Source organism: Strigops habroptila, chromosome 19 (assembly GCF_004027225.2).
Source record: "Strigops habroptila isolate Jane chromosome 19, bStrHab1.2.pri, whole genome shotgun sequence".
Taxonomy (NCBI): Eukaryota; Metazoa; Chordata; class Aves; order Psittaciformes; family Psittacidae; genus Strigops; species Strigops habroptila.
The window spans coordinates 3,271,617-3,288,117 of record NC_044295.2 but is presented as its reverse complement, the minus strand read 5'-3'; the positions used below and the strand labels follow the sequence as shown (position 1 = coordinate 3,288,117).

At 53.0% G+C, this 16,501-nt stretch overlaps 2 protein-coding genes and 12 non-coding genes across 15 annotated transcripts in view; 1 reads left to right on the top strand and 13 right to left on the bottom strand.

Moving 5' to 3' along the window:
* Nucleotides 1-207: 207 nt before the first annotated feature.
* TRNAC-GCA lies at nt 208-279 on the bottom strand. The gene has a single exon. It is a non-coding gene; the product is annotated as a tRNA-Cys (tRNA).
* Nucleotides 280-664: 385 nt separating this feature from the next.
* Nucleotides 665-736, bottom strand: TRNAC-GCA. Its single transcript has one exon. It is a non-coding gene; the product is annotated as a tRNA-Cys (tRNA).
* Nucleotides 737-1,057: 321 nt separating this feature from the next.
* On the bottom strand, nt 1,058-1,129 carry TRNAC-GCA. Its single transcript has one exon. It is a non-coding gene; the product is annotated as a tRNA-Cys (tRNA).
* A 474-nt stretch (nt 1,130-1,603) lies between these two features.
* TRNAC-GCA lies at nt 1,604-1,675 on the bottom strand. The gene has a single exon. It is a non-coding gene; the product is annotated as a tRNA-Cys (tRNA).
* Nucleotides 1,676-2,061: 386 nt separating this feature from the next.
* Nucleotides 2,062-2,133, bottom strand: TRNAC-GCA. Its single transcript has one exon. It is a non-coding gene; the product is annotated as a tRNA-Cys (tRNA).
* A 353-nt stretch (nt 2,134-2,486) lies between these two features.
* Nucleotides 2,487-2,558, bottom strand: TRNAC-GCA. Its single transcript has one exon. It is a non-coding gene; the product is annotated as a tRNA-Cys (tRNA).
* A 415-nt stretch (nt 2,559-2,973) lies between these two features.
* Nucleotides 2,974-3,045, bottom strand: TRNAC-GCA. The gene has a single exon. It is a non-coding gene; the product is annotated as a tRNA-Cys (tRNA).
* Nucleotides 3,046-3,428: 383 nt separating this feature from the next.
* Nucleotides 3,429-3,500, bottom strand: TRNAC-GCA. Its single transcript has one exon. It is a non-coding gene; the product is annotated as a tRNA-Cys (tRNA).
* A 271-nt stretch (nt 3,501-3,771) lies between these two features.
* Nucleotides 3,772-3,843, bottom strand: TRNAC-GCA. Its single transcript has one exon. It is a non-coding gene; the product is annotated as a tRNA-Cys (tRNA).
* A 1,908-nt stretch (nt 3,844-5,751) lies between these two features.
* RPL23 (ribosomal protein L23) lies at nt 5,752-7,658 on the bottom strand. The gene is made up of 5 exons (XM_030508581.1): nt 7,555-7,658; nt 7,220-7,303; nt 6,646-6,774; nt 6,041-6,154; nt 5,752-5,875 (listed from the first exon to the last, which is right to left on the bottom strand). Exons 1-5 carry the CDS (start codon nt 7,565-7,567, stop codon nt 5,793-5,795), a joined length of 423 nt encoding a protein of 140 aa, XP_030364441.1. The 5' UTR covers nt 7,568-7,658; the 3' UTR covers nt 5,752-5,792.
* Nucleotides 6,391-6,521, bottom strand: LOC115617986. Its single transcript, XR_003994706.1, has one exon. It is a non-coding gene; the product is annotated as a small nucleolar RNA SNORA21 (small nucleolar RNA).
* A 160-nt stretch (nt 7,659-7,818) lies between the features above and the next one.
* Nucleotides 7,819-7,890, bottom strand: TRNAC-GCA. The gene has a single exon. It is a non-coding gene; the product is annotated as a tRNA-Cys (tRNA).
* A 1,340-nt stretch (nt 7,891-9,230) lies between these two features.
* TRNAC-GCA lies at nt 9,231-9,302 on the bottom strand. The gene has a single exon. It is a non-coding gene; the product is annotated as a tRNA-Cys (tRNA).
* Nucleotides 9,303-9,501: 199 nt separating this feature from the next.
* LASP1 (LIM and SH3 protein 1) overlaps nt 9,502-16,501 on the top strand; it is a 29,012-nt gene continuing 22,012 nt past the window's right edge. The window contains exons 1-2 of one of the 2 annotated variants that reach the window (XM_030508578.1): nt 9,502-9,671; nt 14,768-14,862. In XM_030508578.1, coding sequence (XP_030364438.1) covers nt 9,603-9,671; nt 14,768-14,862 — 164 coding nt within the window. In that variant the 5' untranslated portion in view covers nt 9,502-9,602. Of the gene's footprint in view, nt 9,672-14,767; nt 14,863-16,501 lie in introns of those variants that run through there. The other variant, XM_030508579.1, reaches the window with a different exon arrangement.

Here is a 16,501-nt window from a genome sequence, read left to right as displayed (position 1 = left end):
GAAAAACTGGAGCAGTAGCACCTCTGTTAGCCAGCTTATTTGTGTATGTGCAGCATTCAGGAGAGATTGAATTGTGGTCAAACTCCGATTTCATGCTCAGCAAAACGATCATCAAGTGATTTCCAAGAACACAGAAGGGTAAGAAAGTCTCTCCACTGTCTGTGAGGAGATTCTGGAAGAGAAAAGAGGGTCTAAAAGCAGTTAGAGAGGGGGCACCTGGAGTTGAACCAGGGACCTCTTGATCTGCAGTCAAATGCTCTACCACTGAGCTATACCCCCTTGGCATCACACCTTCAAAAGGAGAGATTTTAAACGTTCATATAGAGACAAGTTTTCTGTCTGCTTAGGGGATTCCTTTACTTGACAACCCCCTCTGCCTCTTCATGTGCCTGACAGAGGCTCTACGGCATTAAATATGATTCATTACCATAAATGTCATTACTGCAGAGGATTAAGAATAGAGAGAAGTACACACACACACACACAAGGAATAGTTACACACTGCACTCCAGCTTCCTAAGAGTCAGGGCCTCAGCTCCTTGAGCACTGGAGCTCAGAAACCAACGTTCAGTGCACAGCACATCCTCACAAGGCCCAGGGAAAGCTCTCGGTCTTCTTTCTGGATCATATTTTGGCAAAAGGGAGGCCAAAGAAGGAGAAAAAGAGGGGGCACCTGGAGTTGAACCAGGGACCTCTTGATCTGCAGTCAAATGCTCTACCACTGAGCTATACCCCCCTAGCAACACATTTAAACAGGGTTCCACAGGGAGCCAAGCTTTTCTGTCCATGGTTAGACTTATCCAACACCCCCCTGGGCCTCCTGATGTGCCTAGCAAGGGCCATGCAGAGAACTACTACTGAGAAGAACAGAGAGAAGTATATAGACAGGGAGTACTTACACAGTGCACAGCAGTTTTCTTCAGAGTCAGGGCCTCAGATCCTTGAACAGTGGAGCTCAGAAACCAGTGAAGAGCACAAGTCACAAGATCCAAGGAGAGCTTTCCATCTTCTTCGGGATCAGTTTTGGCAAAAAGACAGCTGAAAGGAGGAGAAAAAGAGGGGGCACCTGGAGTTGAACCAGGGACCTCTTGATCTGCAGTCAAATGCTCTACCACTGAGCTATACCCCCCTGGGTGAGGGGGTGCTACAAGGAGCAGTAAAAAACTTCATCTGGAGTTCTATGTCCAGTGGTTAGATCATGCTATCAAATCATAGAATGGGTTGGGTTGGAAAGGACCTTAAAAACATCTACGTCCAACCCCCTGCCATGGGCAGGGACACATTCCACTAGGCCAGCACCCTTGTCTGCACGCTAATGTACAGGCAAAATTGTCTCTGTAACATTCTGTGCACAATCTGGAGACAAACACACATGGACAGGGCCCAATTACACACACAAACTGGATCCCCAGCAGGTTCCTCATCTGTCAAAACAACCTTTCTGTCTTTGCTTCGTCCCTGACACCATTCCCACAGGAAGTGTTCAGCTGAGTGCTCAGTATCTTCAATCTTGGCCTTTGGAGATGCCTTCATGGCCGGGACAAGCACAGCAGAGCGGAAAGGAAGGAATGCTCAGTTCTTCCTGGAAAAAGGGACAACCCAAAGGGGGCACCTGGAGTTGAACCAGGGACCTCTTGATCTGCAGTCAAATGCTCTACCACTGAGCTATACCCCCTGGCACCACACCTTCAGAAAGAGAGGTTTTAAACGTTCATATAGAGACAAGTTTTCCTGCCTGCTTAGGGGATTCCTTTACTTGACAACCCCTTTGCCTCTTCATGTGCCTGACAGAGGCTCTACAGGCAGTTAGAGATGACACATTACCATAAATGTCATTACTGCAGAGAATTAAGGACAAAAGTACACACAGAGACAGGGAGCAGTTCCTCACTCAATGCACAACCCCTGTGGTTTCCATAGTCAGGGCTTCAGCTCCTTGAACAATGAAGCTTAGAAACTACTGTTCAGCACAGAGCACATCCTCACGAGGTCCAAGGAGAGCTCTTGGTCTTCTTTCTGTGACTCATTTTGGCAAAAAGAAGGCTGAAGGAGGAGAAAAAGAGGGGGCACCTGGAGTTGAACCAGGGACCTCTTGATCTGCAGTCAAATGCTCTACCACTGAGCTATACCCCCTGGCAACACACCTTCCCAGGGAGGTTTTACAAGCATTTCTATAGAGAGCCAACCTTTTCACTGGCTATTCTTTTACCTGACAGCCCTCTGTGCCTCTTAATATTCCTCCCAAAAGGCTATACAGAGAGTTGCAACAGAGAATCAAGAATAGAGAGAAGTACAAAAGACAGGGAATAGTTCCTTAGTGCACAATCCCTCCAGTTTCCACACAGTCAGGGCCTCAGCTCCTTGAGCACTGGAGCTCAGAAACCAACGTTCAGTGCACAGCACATCCTCGTAAGGTTCAAGGAGACCTCTCCATCTTTTTTCTGGGACCAGATTAGGCAAAAGGAAGGCTGGAGGAGGAGAAAAAGAGGGGGCACCTGGAGTTGAACCAGGGACCTCTTGATCTGCAGTCAAATGCTCTACCACTGAGCTATACCCCCCTGTGCACAGCTGCCACCCCACCAACAAAACAGCATTTCAAGGGTGTTCTTGCCTAGTCTCTGACCTCTCTGTTCCACAGGAATCAAATCCTGATGCGGAAATTGCAAGGCTGAAACACAACAGCAGCACAGACATCGAGCCACCACGTTCCAGCACAGGAGACTGATACTGCTGCTCTCCTCCATCCCCCAAACGGCCTTGGCCCAGTTCCTCTCCCAGCTCAACCTGCTCTCTTTGAGCAGACTCTACCATGACATGGCCTTAGAGTCCTGGACAGGATTGGGCACAGTTTCCCCCCACTGTTGAGCTCCAGCTGTAACATGCAAAAGAACACACAGGAGAGGAAGCTGAGCTGGGGGTATCAGGCTTGCAGTGAACAAACACCCCAAAATCCTAAGGAAAAAGTGACTCCTGAGGGGGCACCTGGAGTTGAACCAGGGACCTCTTGATCTGCAGTCAAATGCTCTACCACTGAGCTATACCCCCTTGGCAACACACCTTCAAAACGAGAGATTTTAAACGTTCATAAAGAGACAAGTTTTCTGTCTGCTTAGGGGATTCCTTTACTTGACAACCCCCTCTGCCTCTTCATGTGCCTGACAGAGGCTCTACGGCATTAAATATGATTCATTACCATAAATGTCATTACTGCAGAGAATTAAGAATAGAGAGAAGTACACACACACAGACAAGGAATAGTTACACACTGCACTCCAGCTTCCTAAGAGTCAGGGCCTCAGCTCCTTGAGCACTGGAGCTCAGAAACCAACGTTCAGTGCACAGCAAATCCTCACAAGGCCCAGGGAAAGCTCTCAGTCTTCTTTCTAGATCATATTTTGGCAAAAGGGAGGCCAAAGAAGGAGAAAAAAAGGGGGCACCTGGAGTTGAACCAGGGACCTCTTGATCTGCAGTCAAATGCTCTACCACTGAGCTATACCCCCATGCACAGCTGCTCCCCACAGACCTCCCCATAAACAACCAGCCAGCAAAGCCCCTGCAAATTAATGCCAGGCCAAAAAGCAGCTTCTCAAGAAAGGCTCATCTCTTTCCTCACAAACATCCCACTGATACTCCTCTTGTGGGAATAGACTTCTTCACCTCTGGCCAGCGCCCAGGCAAACCCAGGATGGAGCCTGCAGACAGTTAAGGGCAAACACACTGAAATGAAGAGCCCCAACCCAACTTTTTCTGGGTAAAAAGCAGGAAAAGGGGAGGGGGCACCTGGATTTGAACCGGGGACCTCTTGATCTGCAGTCAAATGCTCTACCCCTGAGCTATACCCCCACTGAGCAATAAAGGCAGGAACAGCTCCTTGTGTGCAGGGATGAGGCAGCTCTGCTGCATTCCACTGTCTCACTCCCTGCACCTGCGGCACTGCCTCTTCCACACTGCAGCCCTCTCATTACCCTTCATTTCATCCTAAACCCCACCCCAGGCCTCTCAGCACACTTCCAACCAGGCTCCTGGCACACAACCTAATGAATTCCCTATTACCTTTCTCTAGAACACCTCATCATAGAGAAAAAAACCCCAAAGAACACGTCCAAACACCAGCCTCAAAACATGGCTGAAGCCACTCAACTGCACCTCTGTTTGGTCTTGGGGTGGGTCATTCCTCAGCCTCACCACAACACCTCCCCACAGCCTCTGTAGCCAGGGACAATCACCCACCCAAAGCATTTCATCCAGGGCCAGTCACCCAAAGCATTTCATCCAGCTCTTGTGCCCTGCCTCAGAAAACGTCCTCACACATCAGAAATCCAGCACAAGCTGTTAAAATCCATCAAGGGAGAACACTTTTATTTTAGTGGTGGTTCCTTACTCAGCAGCAGGTCTCTGTGTCTCTCCTCAGGGCTGAGGAACAGCTCCTCCATCACCAGCGCACTGGAAGGACGGCACCGCTGAAAGAGATTGACTTCAGCCACGGGTTGGAGCAGGGCAGTGACAGCCAGAGCACCCCTGGCACCCTCCTGGCATTCCAGCTCTCCTGGGAAGCAGCCACAACCTTTAGCCAGCTCCATGGAATGACCTGCAGAAAAGAGAGCAGCCCTCAGTTTGGGTAAGTCCTTTCCCAAGTTTCCCTCCCCAGCTCCCACTTGTCCAGTGGGAATGTCTGAGAAAGAGTTTTCAGGCCGCAATATTTTGTGCATTCTTGGTCTTTTGGTCAAACAGCTGTTGAAAACCAAGAGTTTCCAAAGCGCTGCTCTTGTCCATCATGTCTTATCTTTGTGCTGCACAAGCTCTGAGGCTTTGTTCCCTGTAACCACTTCCTCCACTGTAACCTCTCTGCACTGAAAGCATCAGGAATAGCAGGAAAACATCAGGAATCTCTAAGGTAAGGGCAGAGTGAAGCACACCATGGGCTGCCCAAGGAGGGGTGGCAGCTCTTGTGGATCACAACAGGATGTGTGTTGTACAAGCCAGGAATTACAGGGCCACAGCATCCAGGACAATGTCACCCCTGTTTTCCCTTGCTCAGGAAAGCCAAAAACCAGCTGACCTCTGGTTCACATCCAAACATCCCTTCCTCTGCTTCCACCTGAGAGGACCACCAGGAAAACCACTTCACACAGCCCAAGCTTTTGTGTAGACGTACCTCAGCTCACCTTTGGAGCTCAGCTCAGACCTTCCACTCACATCGCTGCCCTCGGGGCTGGAGGCTTTCACACACGACCTCCACCAGCAGTGGTGAGCTCAGTGTCCTCACACGTCTTCACCAAGGACCAAGAAACGTTCCTCAGAGCCGCTGTGCATGGTGTGCTTGGCAGCTCACGGTACAGCTCACGTCCAGGTAGTGTTTCCCACCCTCCTGCACCATCAGACCAGTCTTTCTAAGCACTGCAATTGCCTGTTCTAGAAGAAAATTCCAACCCTACAATCCCTCAAGCCCCTGTGTGCAGGCATCTCGCAGCAGAGCTTCCACAGACCCACCCCGCTTCTATCCGTGCGGACATCCACTGGTCATGTCAGTCCTGCTAAAGCCATTCCAGCGCAAGCCCCTTCCAGGGATTTTCCACAGGTAGAATCTGCCTAAAAAAAGAGACTTATCACCGGGTATTAAACCTCCAAACCCCCCATCCCGCTCCATGCGGACAAGGAGCTTCATAAAACAGCTTCCCAGAACTACCTCCCTCGTGAGGCTGTGGTCCTGCTCCGCAGAGAAGGGCACTTTGGCAAGAAAGACACCACTTGGTTGGTACAATTGGTTTTATTGTGTGTATGGAATGCTGCGGCTATGCGATGCTTCCCGCGTTGGAGGCTATCCTGGGCCACAGATCCGCGCACTCCTTCGCCACAGGGCCCGTGATGGCAGAGCCTGGGAAAGAGGAGAGGACAACGGTGCCTTAGAGCCCAGCATGGCTACGGAGAGGGGTCCAGGGCAGCACTTTGCACCTCTGTGAGGAGAATCCAGGTCCTTCCACCCGCTAACCAGCAACTCCAACCTCCGTGCTCCCCCTTCGCCCGGGGTTCCCATCCGTACCTTTCATTTCGCCTTTATTATTTACTATCACTCCTGCATTGTCTTCAAAATAGAGGAACACTCCGTCTTTTCTCCTGTAGGACTTCCGCTGCCGAATGACCACCGCTGGGTGCACTGCAGAGAGACAGGAGCAGCTCCGTGTCACAGCCAGCACCTCATCTGCAGGGCTTCACTACGTGAAACTCCACTTCATAGGCAATAGGACACTCAAACTGATGGTGTAACGCTCACATGGACAACTTGATGTCTTCCCACCTTTACTTCTAAATCCCCCCTCAATCCACAGCTAATATGCAGCAGGAACTTGTCCCTCCCCACCCTGAGCAGCACCAACCCGTGGTCTCAAGGCAGAATGTCCCACCACTGATTGAAACGAACAGCACAAGCTGCCACTTCACCCAAAAGCGGTGCCTTTGCTCTGCCCTTCCACGACAACTCACCGAGCCACTGCCACAGACCCAGCAAGTGCTTTTCGAAGGGTGGAGGTGATGCTCCAGACATCTGGTGCCCACCTTCAGCACCAGTTTGGGGGAAGAACCATTCCCAACTTCAATGAGCAGCCCTCGAAGGGGAGACCCCCCTCAGCACATCCATTCCACACTCACCCTTCTTCCGCAGCTCTGGCTTGCCCTTCTTGACAGTGGCCATCACCATGTCACCCACACCAGCTGCTGGCAGCCTGTTCAGGCGCCCCTTGATGCCCTTCACGGAGATGATGTACAGGTTCTTGGCACCTATGGAGAGATGCTGGTGTCTGGGTCCAGCCAGGACAACGCTTCCCATGTCAAATCACTGCCTGAAGCCGACAGCACAAGCTGCCTCTTCACCCACAGCACTGCTGCTGCTGTCTCCTTCCATGACGAGCCCACCAACTTAAACAGGGAAGGTTTAGGTTGGATATAAGGAAGTTCTTTACTGTGAGGGGCGCTGGAATGGGTTGCCCAAGGAAGCTGGGAATGCTCCATCCCCGGCTGTGTTCAAGCCCAGGTTAAACGGAACTTTAGGTGACATGGTTTAGTACGAGGCATCCCTGCCCATGGCAGGGGTTGGAACTAGATGATCTTAAGGTCCTTTCCAACCCAAACCATTCCATGATCCTAGGATTCTAAGAGCCTTCCAGGAGGAAAACGAGGGTTTACAGCCCCACGGAGGCCGGGGCACGGCGGCGGCCGCGCTCACCTGTGTTGTCGGCGCAGTTGATCACAGCTCCCACCGGGAGACCGAGGGAGATGCGGAACTTGGCACCCGAGGAACCACCGCGTCCTGCGGGGCGACAAGAGGGTTAAGAGCCCGCCGACGGCGCGTAGCGAGAAGCCGGCCGAGCCCCGCGACCGCTCCGGCCGGGCCCGCGCCTTTCTGAGAGGGGATGATTCCCGGCCCCATCTGCAGGCTCCGCACTCCCCAGACCCGGCCCTCGCCATCCCCCGCCGGAGCAGCGATGGGGGCGCCGCGGGGAGCGCGGATGGAGCCGGATCCCGGCACCCCCCTCACCCCGGGCCCGGCGCTCGCCTCACCTCGCTTCGACATCTTGGCGCCGGAAGAGGGGGACGCGCGCCGGGCACGCCGGGATATGAGGCTGCTCCGCCCCTTTCCCGCTCCGCCGGACGTCGAGTGGCGCCCTCTAGAGGTACCGGGAGGGACCCCGCTCCCCACGGGTGGCTCGGAACGGACCCTGGGGTGCGCGGAGGGGAAGGGGTTCGGACAAATCCCTCCCGGGAATGATTTTAGGTAAATAAAACTTGGAAAGAGGGAAAAAGAGAGGTGGAAAATGAAAAAGAAGGGGGCACCCGGATTTGAACCGGGGACCTCTTGATCTGCAGTCAAATGCTCTACCACTGAGCTATACCCCCAACGTGCCAGTATTCCCGCCGTGCCGGATTCCACCGCCGCCACCGGGTGTCTCCCCCCCGGTGCGTGCTTCCAGGCCCGGCGGAGCCCGAGGGACCAGAAGCGAGCACAGGAAGGGAGGCAAAAGCGCGGCAATTCGGTGTCTTGAGGCACCGCTCGGTGCCCGGGGCTGCGGGGCACGGGAGAGCAGCGGCAGCACCGTGTCCCTCACCTTACACCGAGAACGGAATGTGTCTGTTATCAGAAGGAATCACCCTTGCCTGGGTTTTGCCTCCATGTGAATTTGTCAGCCCTAATGGTGCTGTAAATCCCGGTGTAATTTAACTACAAAGTGAAAGGTTTTTCCCTGTCGGCAGTAAGTGATTTTGTATTTCCCCAGGGAAAGCTTAAATCTAATTTCAGGAGGAAAACACAAACGATGCTACTTCATCAAGCTGGTCCTTTAAGTGCTTCGCGTAGAGCTAAGAAAGCAGCTTGAAAGCAAATAATCATAGACTCATGGAATGGTTTGTGTTGGAAGGGACCTTAAAGTGTCATCCAGTTCCAGCCCCCTGCCACGGGCAGGGGCACCTTCTGCTAGACTGGGTTGCTCCAAGCCCCATCCAGCCTGGCCAAGTGGGCACGATGCAGACGGCGAAGGGAATAAGAGAAAGAAAAACCACAGCTGGAGCTGGGCCCTGCAGTCGTTTGCACCCAAAAGGTCTGTGTGATGAAGAGCCTTGCGCACTCAGCAGCGTCTCCTCAGCCAAGAGAGGAAAATCCACCCACAACATCCCAAATTGCTGGATAAACTGAAAAGCTCGTTTTATTTTAAGCCAAAATGGGCCGGGAAAAGGTGGGAGGCTGTTTCGGGGGGGCTGGGAAGTGCTGGGTGAGGTGATCAGCGAGGGAAGGAGTGGGCTGTGTGAGAGGATCAGAGAAGCTGCTTTTAAACTGAAGGAAACCAATTTAAAGCTGCATCCTGAAATAAAAAAAGGAGGAAAAGAGTCAAGCGTGGCCTCGTTTGCTGTGGGTGAGCTTCATGAAAGCCCACCTGCAAGTAGTGATTGCAGAGGGTCTTTTTTTTGTATTGGGTTCCTAGAAAGGGGAATTAAGATGTTGTTATCCCTGATAGAGGTTGAATTAATGAGAGTTTTGGAATGAAAGAACCCAAATTGGGTCGATGTTGCCTACCACATCGCCCGTGCAGGAAGAACCTACGTGGTTCTGCCAGCCTTATAGAAGTCTGGAAGCCTCTTCTCACGTACTTTTAAGGAAGAATCACGCGTGGGGGTGAAAATAAAATGCAAAATAGAGAAAATAAAGCAAATACGCTCTAAAACACACCCCAATTTAAACGTTAAGGGGGCACCCGGATTTGAACCAGGGACCACTTGATCTGCAGTCAAATGCTCTACCACTGAGCTATACCCCCAGCTGCCGTTGCGGCCGCGCGGGCGCTGTTTTCTCGCGTCGCCACGCGTGTGCACCGCGCTCCATGCCCCGCACACGCGTGTGTTGCGGGGGGGGGGGAGAGGGAGAGGAAGAGGAAGGGGGCGGGTGTACGTGTGCGTGCCCGCGTGGGTGCGCGCCCGCCCCCCCCCGTGCTCCTCCCACTCTCCCCCCTTACCCCCCCCCCATCACTATTTAGGGTCGCGGCAGCGCGGGCGGCGGCCCCAGAAGCGGCGGCGGCGGCGGGAGGAGGCAGGGAGCGGAGCCCCGGGTCCTTGTAGCCATGAACCCCAACTGCGCCCGCTGCGGCAAGATCGTCTACCCCACGGAGAAGGTGAACTGCTTGGATAAGGTGAGTGTGGCGTCTGTGGGGGGGCCCCGGTGGGGTGGAGGGGGGGTGGTATAAGGAATTTTGAGGTCTTCTGTGGGGCTGGTTTTCCCCCCCCATCCCATGTAGGGTATTTCGTGTGTCCCCTTCTAGGATATCTATCTCTTTTCCCCCTACTGGGGGGTATCCCCGCACTGCCCACCCCCCTATAAAGCTTGTGGGGGTCCCCACACTGTGGGACCCGCTGTCTCATGGGCTCAGGACCCATGCTTCTTCCAGCCCCGGGGTACCGGAGGCACCTTCTCATACCACCCCCCGAGGACATGGGCAGTAGCCCTTTGCCTGGGGGTCACCGACAATGCCTGGAGTCTTTTCCTTATGTATATAATCAAAAAGCAGGAGAGGCCGGTGGAAAGCAACAGTTAACGCTCCCCCCGAAGCCGGGAGCCTCATCTGGTTTGCATTAGCCAAGCTTCTCTTTTTTTTTTCTCCCTTTCTTTTCCTTCCATCCCAATTGATACTTCTGTGTTCCAGAATTCCATCTTTATAGCCCGTTCTGCCTGCCATAACGTGTGGGGGGGGGGGAGTGCTTTGAGTGTCTCTTTCTGAGTGTTTTCCCTTCAAAACCCGTCTTTGCCGGGGCCGAGGTCCGGAGAGGAAGGCGATGGCGGTGTCTCCATCCCCTCCACCGCCTGGCTCCCATGGGATTCGCCTGTGAACTCACCCCTCCTGGAGAGCCGAGCCGCTCTCCTCCTCCGCCTCCTCTTCCAGGCTTCTGGGACGACCAGTTTAAGGACTAAAAAAAGTAACTTGAAGAATGCGCAGCTCTCCAGCGGCATTCCTGAGCTCCGGCAGACCCTGTTGCTCGCATTTTTAACAGATGATGTTTCTTCCTTAAGCTGGGAATGGCTCGGAGCTGAACTATCGGCCCTGTGTTCCCTGGCTGTGGGGAGCAGGGAAGCGGTTCTGTGTTAAGGAGCCTGTGCTGGCCCTCGAGTAGCTGTGGGGCATCTGAGTTGTGGATAACTGGAAATGAAGGCAGGGAATGGCCCATCCCTTCCTCCTGCACAGCCACTGTCTGGGTTTTGGCTCCTTCTGAGCTGGCAGTTGTGCACTGCCATGAGGACATGGCTGGTGTGCTTCCCAGCACCACGTATTCCGGCTGTTTGGAAGCAGGCAGGAGGCTGCAGTCACCATCTTGTAGGGGCCTTAAACCTAAAAATCATTCCATGGTCAGCCTTGCCATCCAGCACACCCCTAACCAAAGAGCTACACGCTGCCAACTCCTTTTGCTTCAATTTTTCCTGGTGTTTCTGGCTGGAAGAGCCTTCCCATAAAAGCCCAGTGTTATTGGAGAGGCTGCTCCCCTTGTTTTCCTTCTACCTGGAGCAAAGTCAAAAGGGCAACTCTGGTGGTGTTTGCACAAGCACTGGAGTTGAACCCCGGGCGGCGATAAGGAAGGGCTCTGGGAGGGGAAACGTGCACGTAGCTGTGGTTAAGCTTTCTGCTCTGGTGTGCTGACAAGCAGATGGGCTTGGTTCTTCTCCTGAGAGTGAAATCAGGAAAGTCCATTTCCCTTCTGAGATTTACAGCAGACAAGGAGAACATGCTGCTTTGTGGGGCTCCATCAACGTGGTGCAGCAACCAGGGAAGTGGGACCATGGTGCACTGCTGCCTGTGAGTTCTGCCTCTTGACTATGCACATCAGCACCTTGTGAAAGGCAAATGGGGTTCAGGGAAATGGGTGTCGTTGCCTCCCCACTGCTCTCCATATAAGGTGCTGAACCCAGCTTCTGTTTGTGGAAGTGACATCTTGTCACAGGGTTTGGTGGTTGCAGCGGCTGAACCCACGTAGAGCTGATGTCAGATGACTTTCCTAAGATGAGTAGAAGTTAGAGTTAGCTGTTGCAGTGCATTAAACCCATTCAAGGCTTTGCCTTCAGCCCAAGGAGTCTCCTTTATGTCCTTTAACCTTTGAGTCTCAAGAGATGCTCGCTCCCAGGTGTGGAGCAGAGACAGACAGAGAGCTGGGCTGGGGCAGCCTGGAGAAGAGAAGGCTCCTTAAGGGGAGACCTTAGAGCAGCTCCAGGGCCTAAAGGGGCTCCAGGAAACCTGGAGAGGGGCTTTGGACAAGGGCCTGTAGGGACAGGCCAAGGGGAATGGCTTTAACCTGCCAGAGGGGAGATTGAGATGAGCTCTGAGGCAGAAGCTCTTCCCTGTGAGGGTGCTGAGGCGCTGGCACAGGGTGCCCAGAGAAGCTGTGGCTGCCCCATCCCTGGCAGTGTTCAAGGCCAGGTTGGACACAGGGGCTTGGAGCAACCTGCTCTAGTGGAAGGTGTCCCTGCCCGGGGCAGGGGTTGGAGCTGGATGAGCTTTAAGGTCCCTTCAACCCAAACCAGTCTGTGATTCTATGATTTGCTTCATGGAGGGATGCTGTATGGCTGTAGCGTGAGCTATAAATGGACACACACCACCACGTACAGGCTGTGAGTCTGTCCCCAGGTCTAGTCTGTTGCCATGACAAGGTTGGCCAAAGGGCTCCATCTCTCCAGGAGCAGCCTGCCTGGACCACAGCCAGCATGCTTCTCGTTGAGTCCATCCTGCTGGGCCACGGGGCTGTGCCGTGCAACTGTACCTGGGATCGCCTCCAGATGTTCCGAACACTTCAAACTTGGGATTAGAAAGCACAGGCGCTAATGCTCCTCTGAAAACCTATTTGGAACTTGTCCTCTTTCTCTGGTGGAGGCTGAGCAGTAGCGTTACTGGAAGCCTACATAATTGCTGTTCCCCCGTGTCCGTTTTTGCAGCCCTCCCTTTAGTGCTGGTTTAGATTCCTGGAGCCAGCATTAATACTGGCAGTGGTAGGATAAAGCTTAGTGGTGGTGAGACTTGGAGACAAGGGCTAGTGCTCTTTGGGTTGTTCTTCTTCAGGCTGTAGAGAGTCCTCTGTAAGAGGTGCAGGACAGAACCACCTCTGCTGAAAGATGCCTGATGCAAGAAAATGTGTTAATTCCTCTCTGTCTGGGGGTAAGGGCTGGCTAAATCACTGCTGCTGTGCTTATTGTGGAGTCTGCCTTGGGCACAAGCAGTGCTTGGCCTTGGCTTGGCTCTTGGGAGCCTGGATATTCCTTGGAGGAGGCGGCTCTGAAGCAGTGTTGGCCGTCAGTTCATCTCCACAATATTTATCTCTCTGGTACTTATCCACAGCTATTGCAGCACTGGCAGGCCTGGGGAGGTCTGTTAACTACCTCTAATGTGGCAGGAGCTCACCCAGAAGGCTATGACTTTCAAGATGCCTGGAGAACTTGGGACTCAGCCTGTCCTTAAAGAGGCTGAAAGCTGGGGATGGAGAGGAAATCGCCCTGTGCAGGCTGGCCGTGGATGAGGGTGTTGGTAGGGCGCAGTGAGAAGGCTCCTCTCGCTGTTAGCAGCAGGCTGGCTCCGGAGGAACTTGTATAACTAGAGGAAAAGAACAAATACGTTGCTCTGAGCAACTGAAAGGAGGCAAATTGTCCTCCTGGGCTGAGTCATCGTCTCCCAGTGTTTGTGTACTGGGGTGTGGTACCTGTGGGTAGGTGGCACAAGGGCTTGGCTCTCACCACCTCCTCGCAGGAACGCAGCCTGAGCCAGTAGCTGCAGTGGTGGAAATGACTTTTTTAAAGGCTTAAGGGTGGAAAAAAAAATCATAGCAACAACCTCCAGCTGCTCTCCAGGGCTTTGCTTGCTGCATGTTCAATGTGTGCTGGCTCCCAGTCCTGGGTGGCACACTGCAGGCTTGTTGACTGTAATCTGCTTGGTGTGATGAGCTGCTAACGTGGCTTTGGGCTGGTTCTTTCCCTGCTTCTGCAGGGTGATGCTGGGTGGCTTGTGTGCTGTGAGGAAGGGAGGGCAACCACGGGGCAGGGATGACTTGCTTTGGGGGAGCAAGGGCACTGCTCCAGCTCTGCTCCTTTCTCCAGAGCCTGATCTGGTCCATGGGAAGTCACACCAAGCCCCTCAAGTCCCAGAGGAGGCACCAAGTCTGGTCACTTGGGGACTGGCATTGGCCTTGGTCTACATGGGCTTGAGCAGCCTTGCAGCATCGCTTGGTAGCAGCTCGGGGCTGTTCTCATGGGGCTCCTGCCAGCCACTCAGGCCAGTTAAATGCCAAGTGGAAATAATTTCATTAAGAGTAGCCCTAAAAACATGTAAACCACGTCTTTATAGAGTTCATCAGGTGTTGCAGCCCATGATGCAGGGTCATGGTTTGAGTTTCAGGGGCTGCATCTTTAGCCTTGAGTCTGAGTGTGCCTCGCTGGTTAAAGGAGAGCTGTGCTGCTCTAAGGCAGGCAACAGACCTCACCTGGGGTCAACTGGAGACTGCTGGTGCAAGAGCTGGGGGCGAGAGGATGCCAGAACTACACCCGAATGTCAGGCCAGCAGCTCCTCTTCCCCTTTGCTGCCTCCCCAGCCCTGCCCTGGGTCAGGCTGCAGCCCTGGCAAGAGCAGTCATAGGTCTGGACAGCCCCACTGTGAGGAGAGGGGGGATCCTGCATCCTCTGGGGCCACAGGGCTTGGGATCAGCCACCTAAAATGCAGGCAGAAGGGTGGCATCTGTGGTGAGGACCTTTGAGCTGTCTGCTTCTCATGAGAACCTTTTTGTCTCTGCCTTCGCTGCCTTGGCTCGGTGTCAGTGTGCAGCCTTACCTGACCTGCTCTTCTGGCTATCTCTTGGCTAACATCAGCAAAAAAAAACCCTAAAGCAGCAACTTTGAAGCCTGCAAACCACAGCTGGTAACTCTGCTGACAGCTCCCTGCTCACAGGGGTTTGTGTTGTGCCTCTTTCTGAGTAGGAGGCTTTGCCCGTCCTGTGAATTCCCGCTCTGGAGATAAGGGAAGCAAGATGCTGCTATAATGCGGCTCTAGTGTTGCTGCCCTGTTGAGATAAGATGCATTGGGAGGGTCCGGGGGGGTTACTAATGTCCTAAACTAGAAAGAATATTGCCCGTTGGGTTTTGCAGGGGTCACGCTGGCATCGCTGGGCTGGAGGAGCTGCTGAGTTGGAGTTGTGTGAATCTAGTGGGACGTGGCCCTGTTTTGCAAGTCACTGGTGCTGATGATTCTCTTGTCTCTGTTTGCAGTTCTGGCACAAAGCATGTTTCCACTGCGAGATCTGCAAGATGACCCTAAACATGAAAAACTACAAGGGCTACGAGAAGAAGCCGTATTGCAATGCGTAAGTGTCCGCTGCCTGCCCTCGTGATCACTGAGGGAGTGGTGGGGCTGGGAGATGCTGTAGGATTTGCTGGACTCTCCTAAACACCCTGAAATGAGGGGTGCAGGGACCCCAACCTGCAGAAACTCCTTCCCTGCTGCTCTGCTTTGGTTCAGGGAGTGCATGTGAAGCCCTGGCTGAAAGGGGTCACACAGGCCAGTTAATGCTGGTATTAAAACAGGGGTTTCCAGCCTTAAATGCCGTCTGTGGCTGCTTTCCAGTTGCAGCGTGGGGAGACAAAAGGTGAATGAAATTCAAAATACAGGCAGGCGTTTATATGGAGTCGACCTTGAGCTGTATCCCCTTAAAGGAGGGGAAATAAAAAGGTGTTTATTCCACCCCAACCCAATGCAGTGTTTGGGGAGAGGAGAAAATGCCCTTTTGTGCAGAGGGACAGGGTGTGTGCACCAGTAAAGGGCATGGGTGGCACTGCAGCCTGGGCTCTGCTGATAGCCAAGTGCATTCACCCTCAGCTCCTGGCACTTGCCCTTGATGTTGGGAAGGTAAATGCATCTGTAGGTAAATGGAGCTTAAATGCAGAATCCTTCTCTCCTGAGCAGTGTGGGGGAGATGGAGGCAGAGCAGCTCCTGCACCACACCTCAGTTCCCTTTCCTGCCTCTCTCAGCCTGCTTCTGAGTGATGCGTGTTCACTGGCCCCCATGTCTTTTCCTATCAAGAAGGACCATTCTGCTCAGCTTTCTGGGCTCTGTTGCATGATGAACACTAGTCCAAAGTGAAGCTCTCTGTACCTGACGTGTTTCTTAATATCTATAAAGCAGCTTTGCAGTAAGATTTTTGTAGCTGCTTCTTATTAGTGTTCTTAGAAAGAAAATTAGATAACATAATACTACTTGGCACTTGTATAGCTTGGTCCATTCACAGAGTACTTTAAAAACATTAATCCTGACAACATCCTTGTAAGATGGGTATTAATGTCTAAGATAAGCAGAAAGAAGCAGGAAGACCATCAGCCATATGGTGCCTTGGCAAAACCCTCCCTCTTATGTAGCTCTTAAAGGTTGGTTATTGCTGATAAAAGGTGTTGATGGTGGTTGTGACCTGTCCAAAGTCCAAAACTCCTGTTTAATTGAGATGAGACTTGTAGCACTATTAAAGCTCCAGCTTCTGAGGGGAAACTGGGAACTTCCTGGAGTAGTGGGGTAGTATGAGGGGGAAATCTGTGGTCTGAGGCAGGGTGAACTATTGATTTAGAGGGGTATTTGTTCTTGGGCTGGGCATGTGTCTCAACCTACCGTGGCGGTCCAAGCAGCCTGGGATCTATGAGGTTGAGACCTTGATCGATGCAGAGCTGCAGGAGATAAGACCCCTGAGCTCTCCTTAGTGTCCTGAACCAAAGCTTCCTTCTCTGGATCATGGGCATCCACACATCCCAGCTCGGGCAGAGAGCTTTGCCTGGCTCCATGTGCCAGGGCATTGCCCATCCCTGGTGCTTCTGCCTCTGGCCTGGCCATAGGGATGGGCCTGAGGTCCTGTTCTTGTGCTTTCTCCCTCCAGGCTGCTGGAAGGGAAGTGGGATAATAATGGGAAATTCCTGAGATTCCAAGGAGTCTGCGCAACCCATCTCAGTTTCTCAACCCC

What these genes read in the sequence shown, in the direction of transcription:
- RPL23 (XM_030508581.1), bottom strand. An exon ending in GCCAGAGCTGCGGAAGAAGG is followed by an intron (nt 6,155 to 6,645) that starts GTGAGTGTGGAA and finishes GTCTCTCTGCAG; the next exon opens with TGCACCCAGCGGTGGTCATT. An exon ending in TAATAAAGGCGAAATGAAAG is followed by an intron (nt 5,876 to 6,040) that starts GTACGGATGGGA and finishes CCTCTTTCCCAG; the next exon opens with GCTCTGCCATCACGGGCCCT.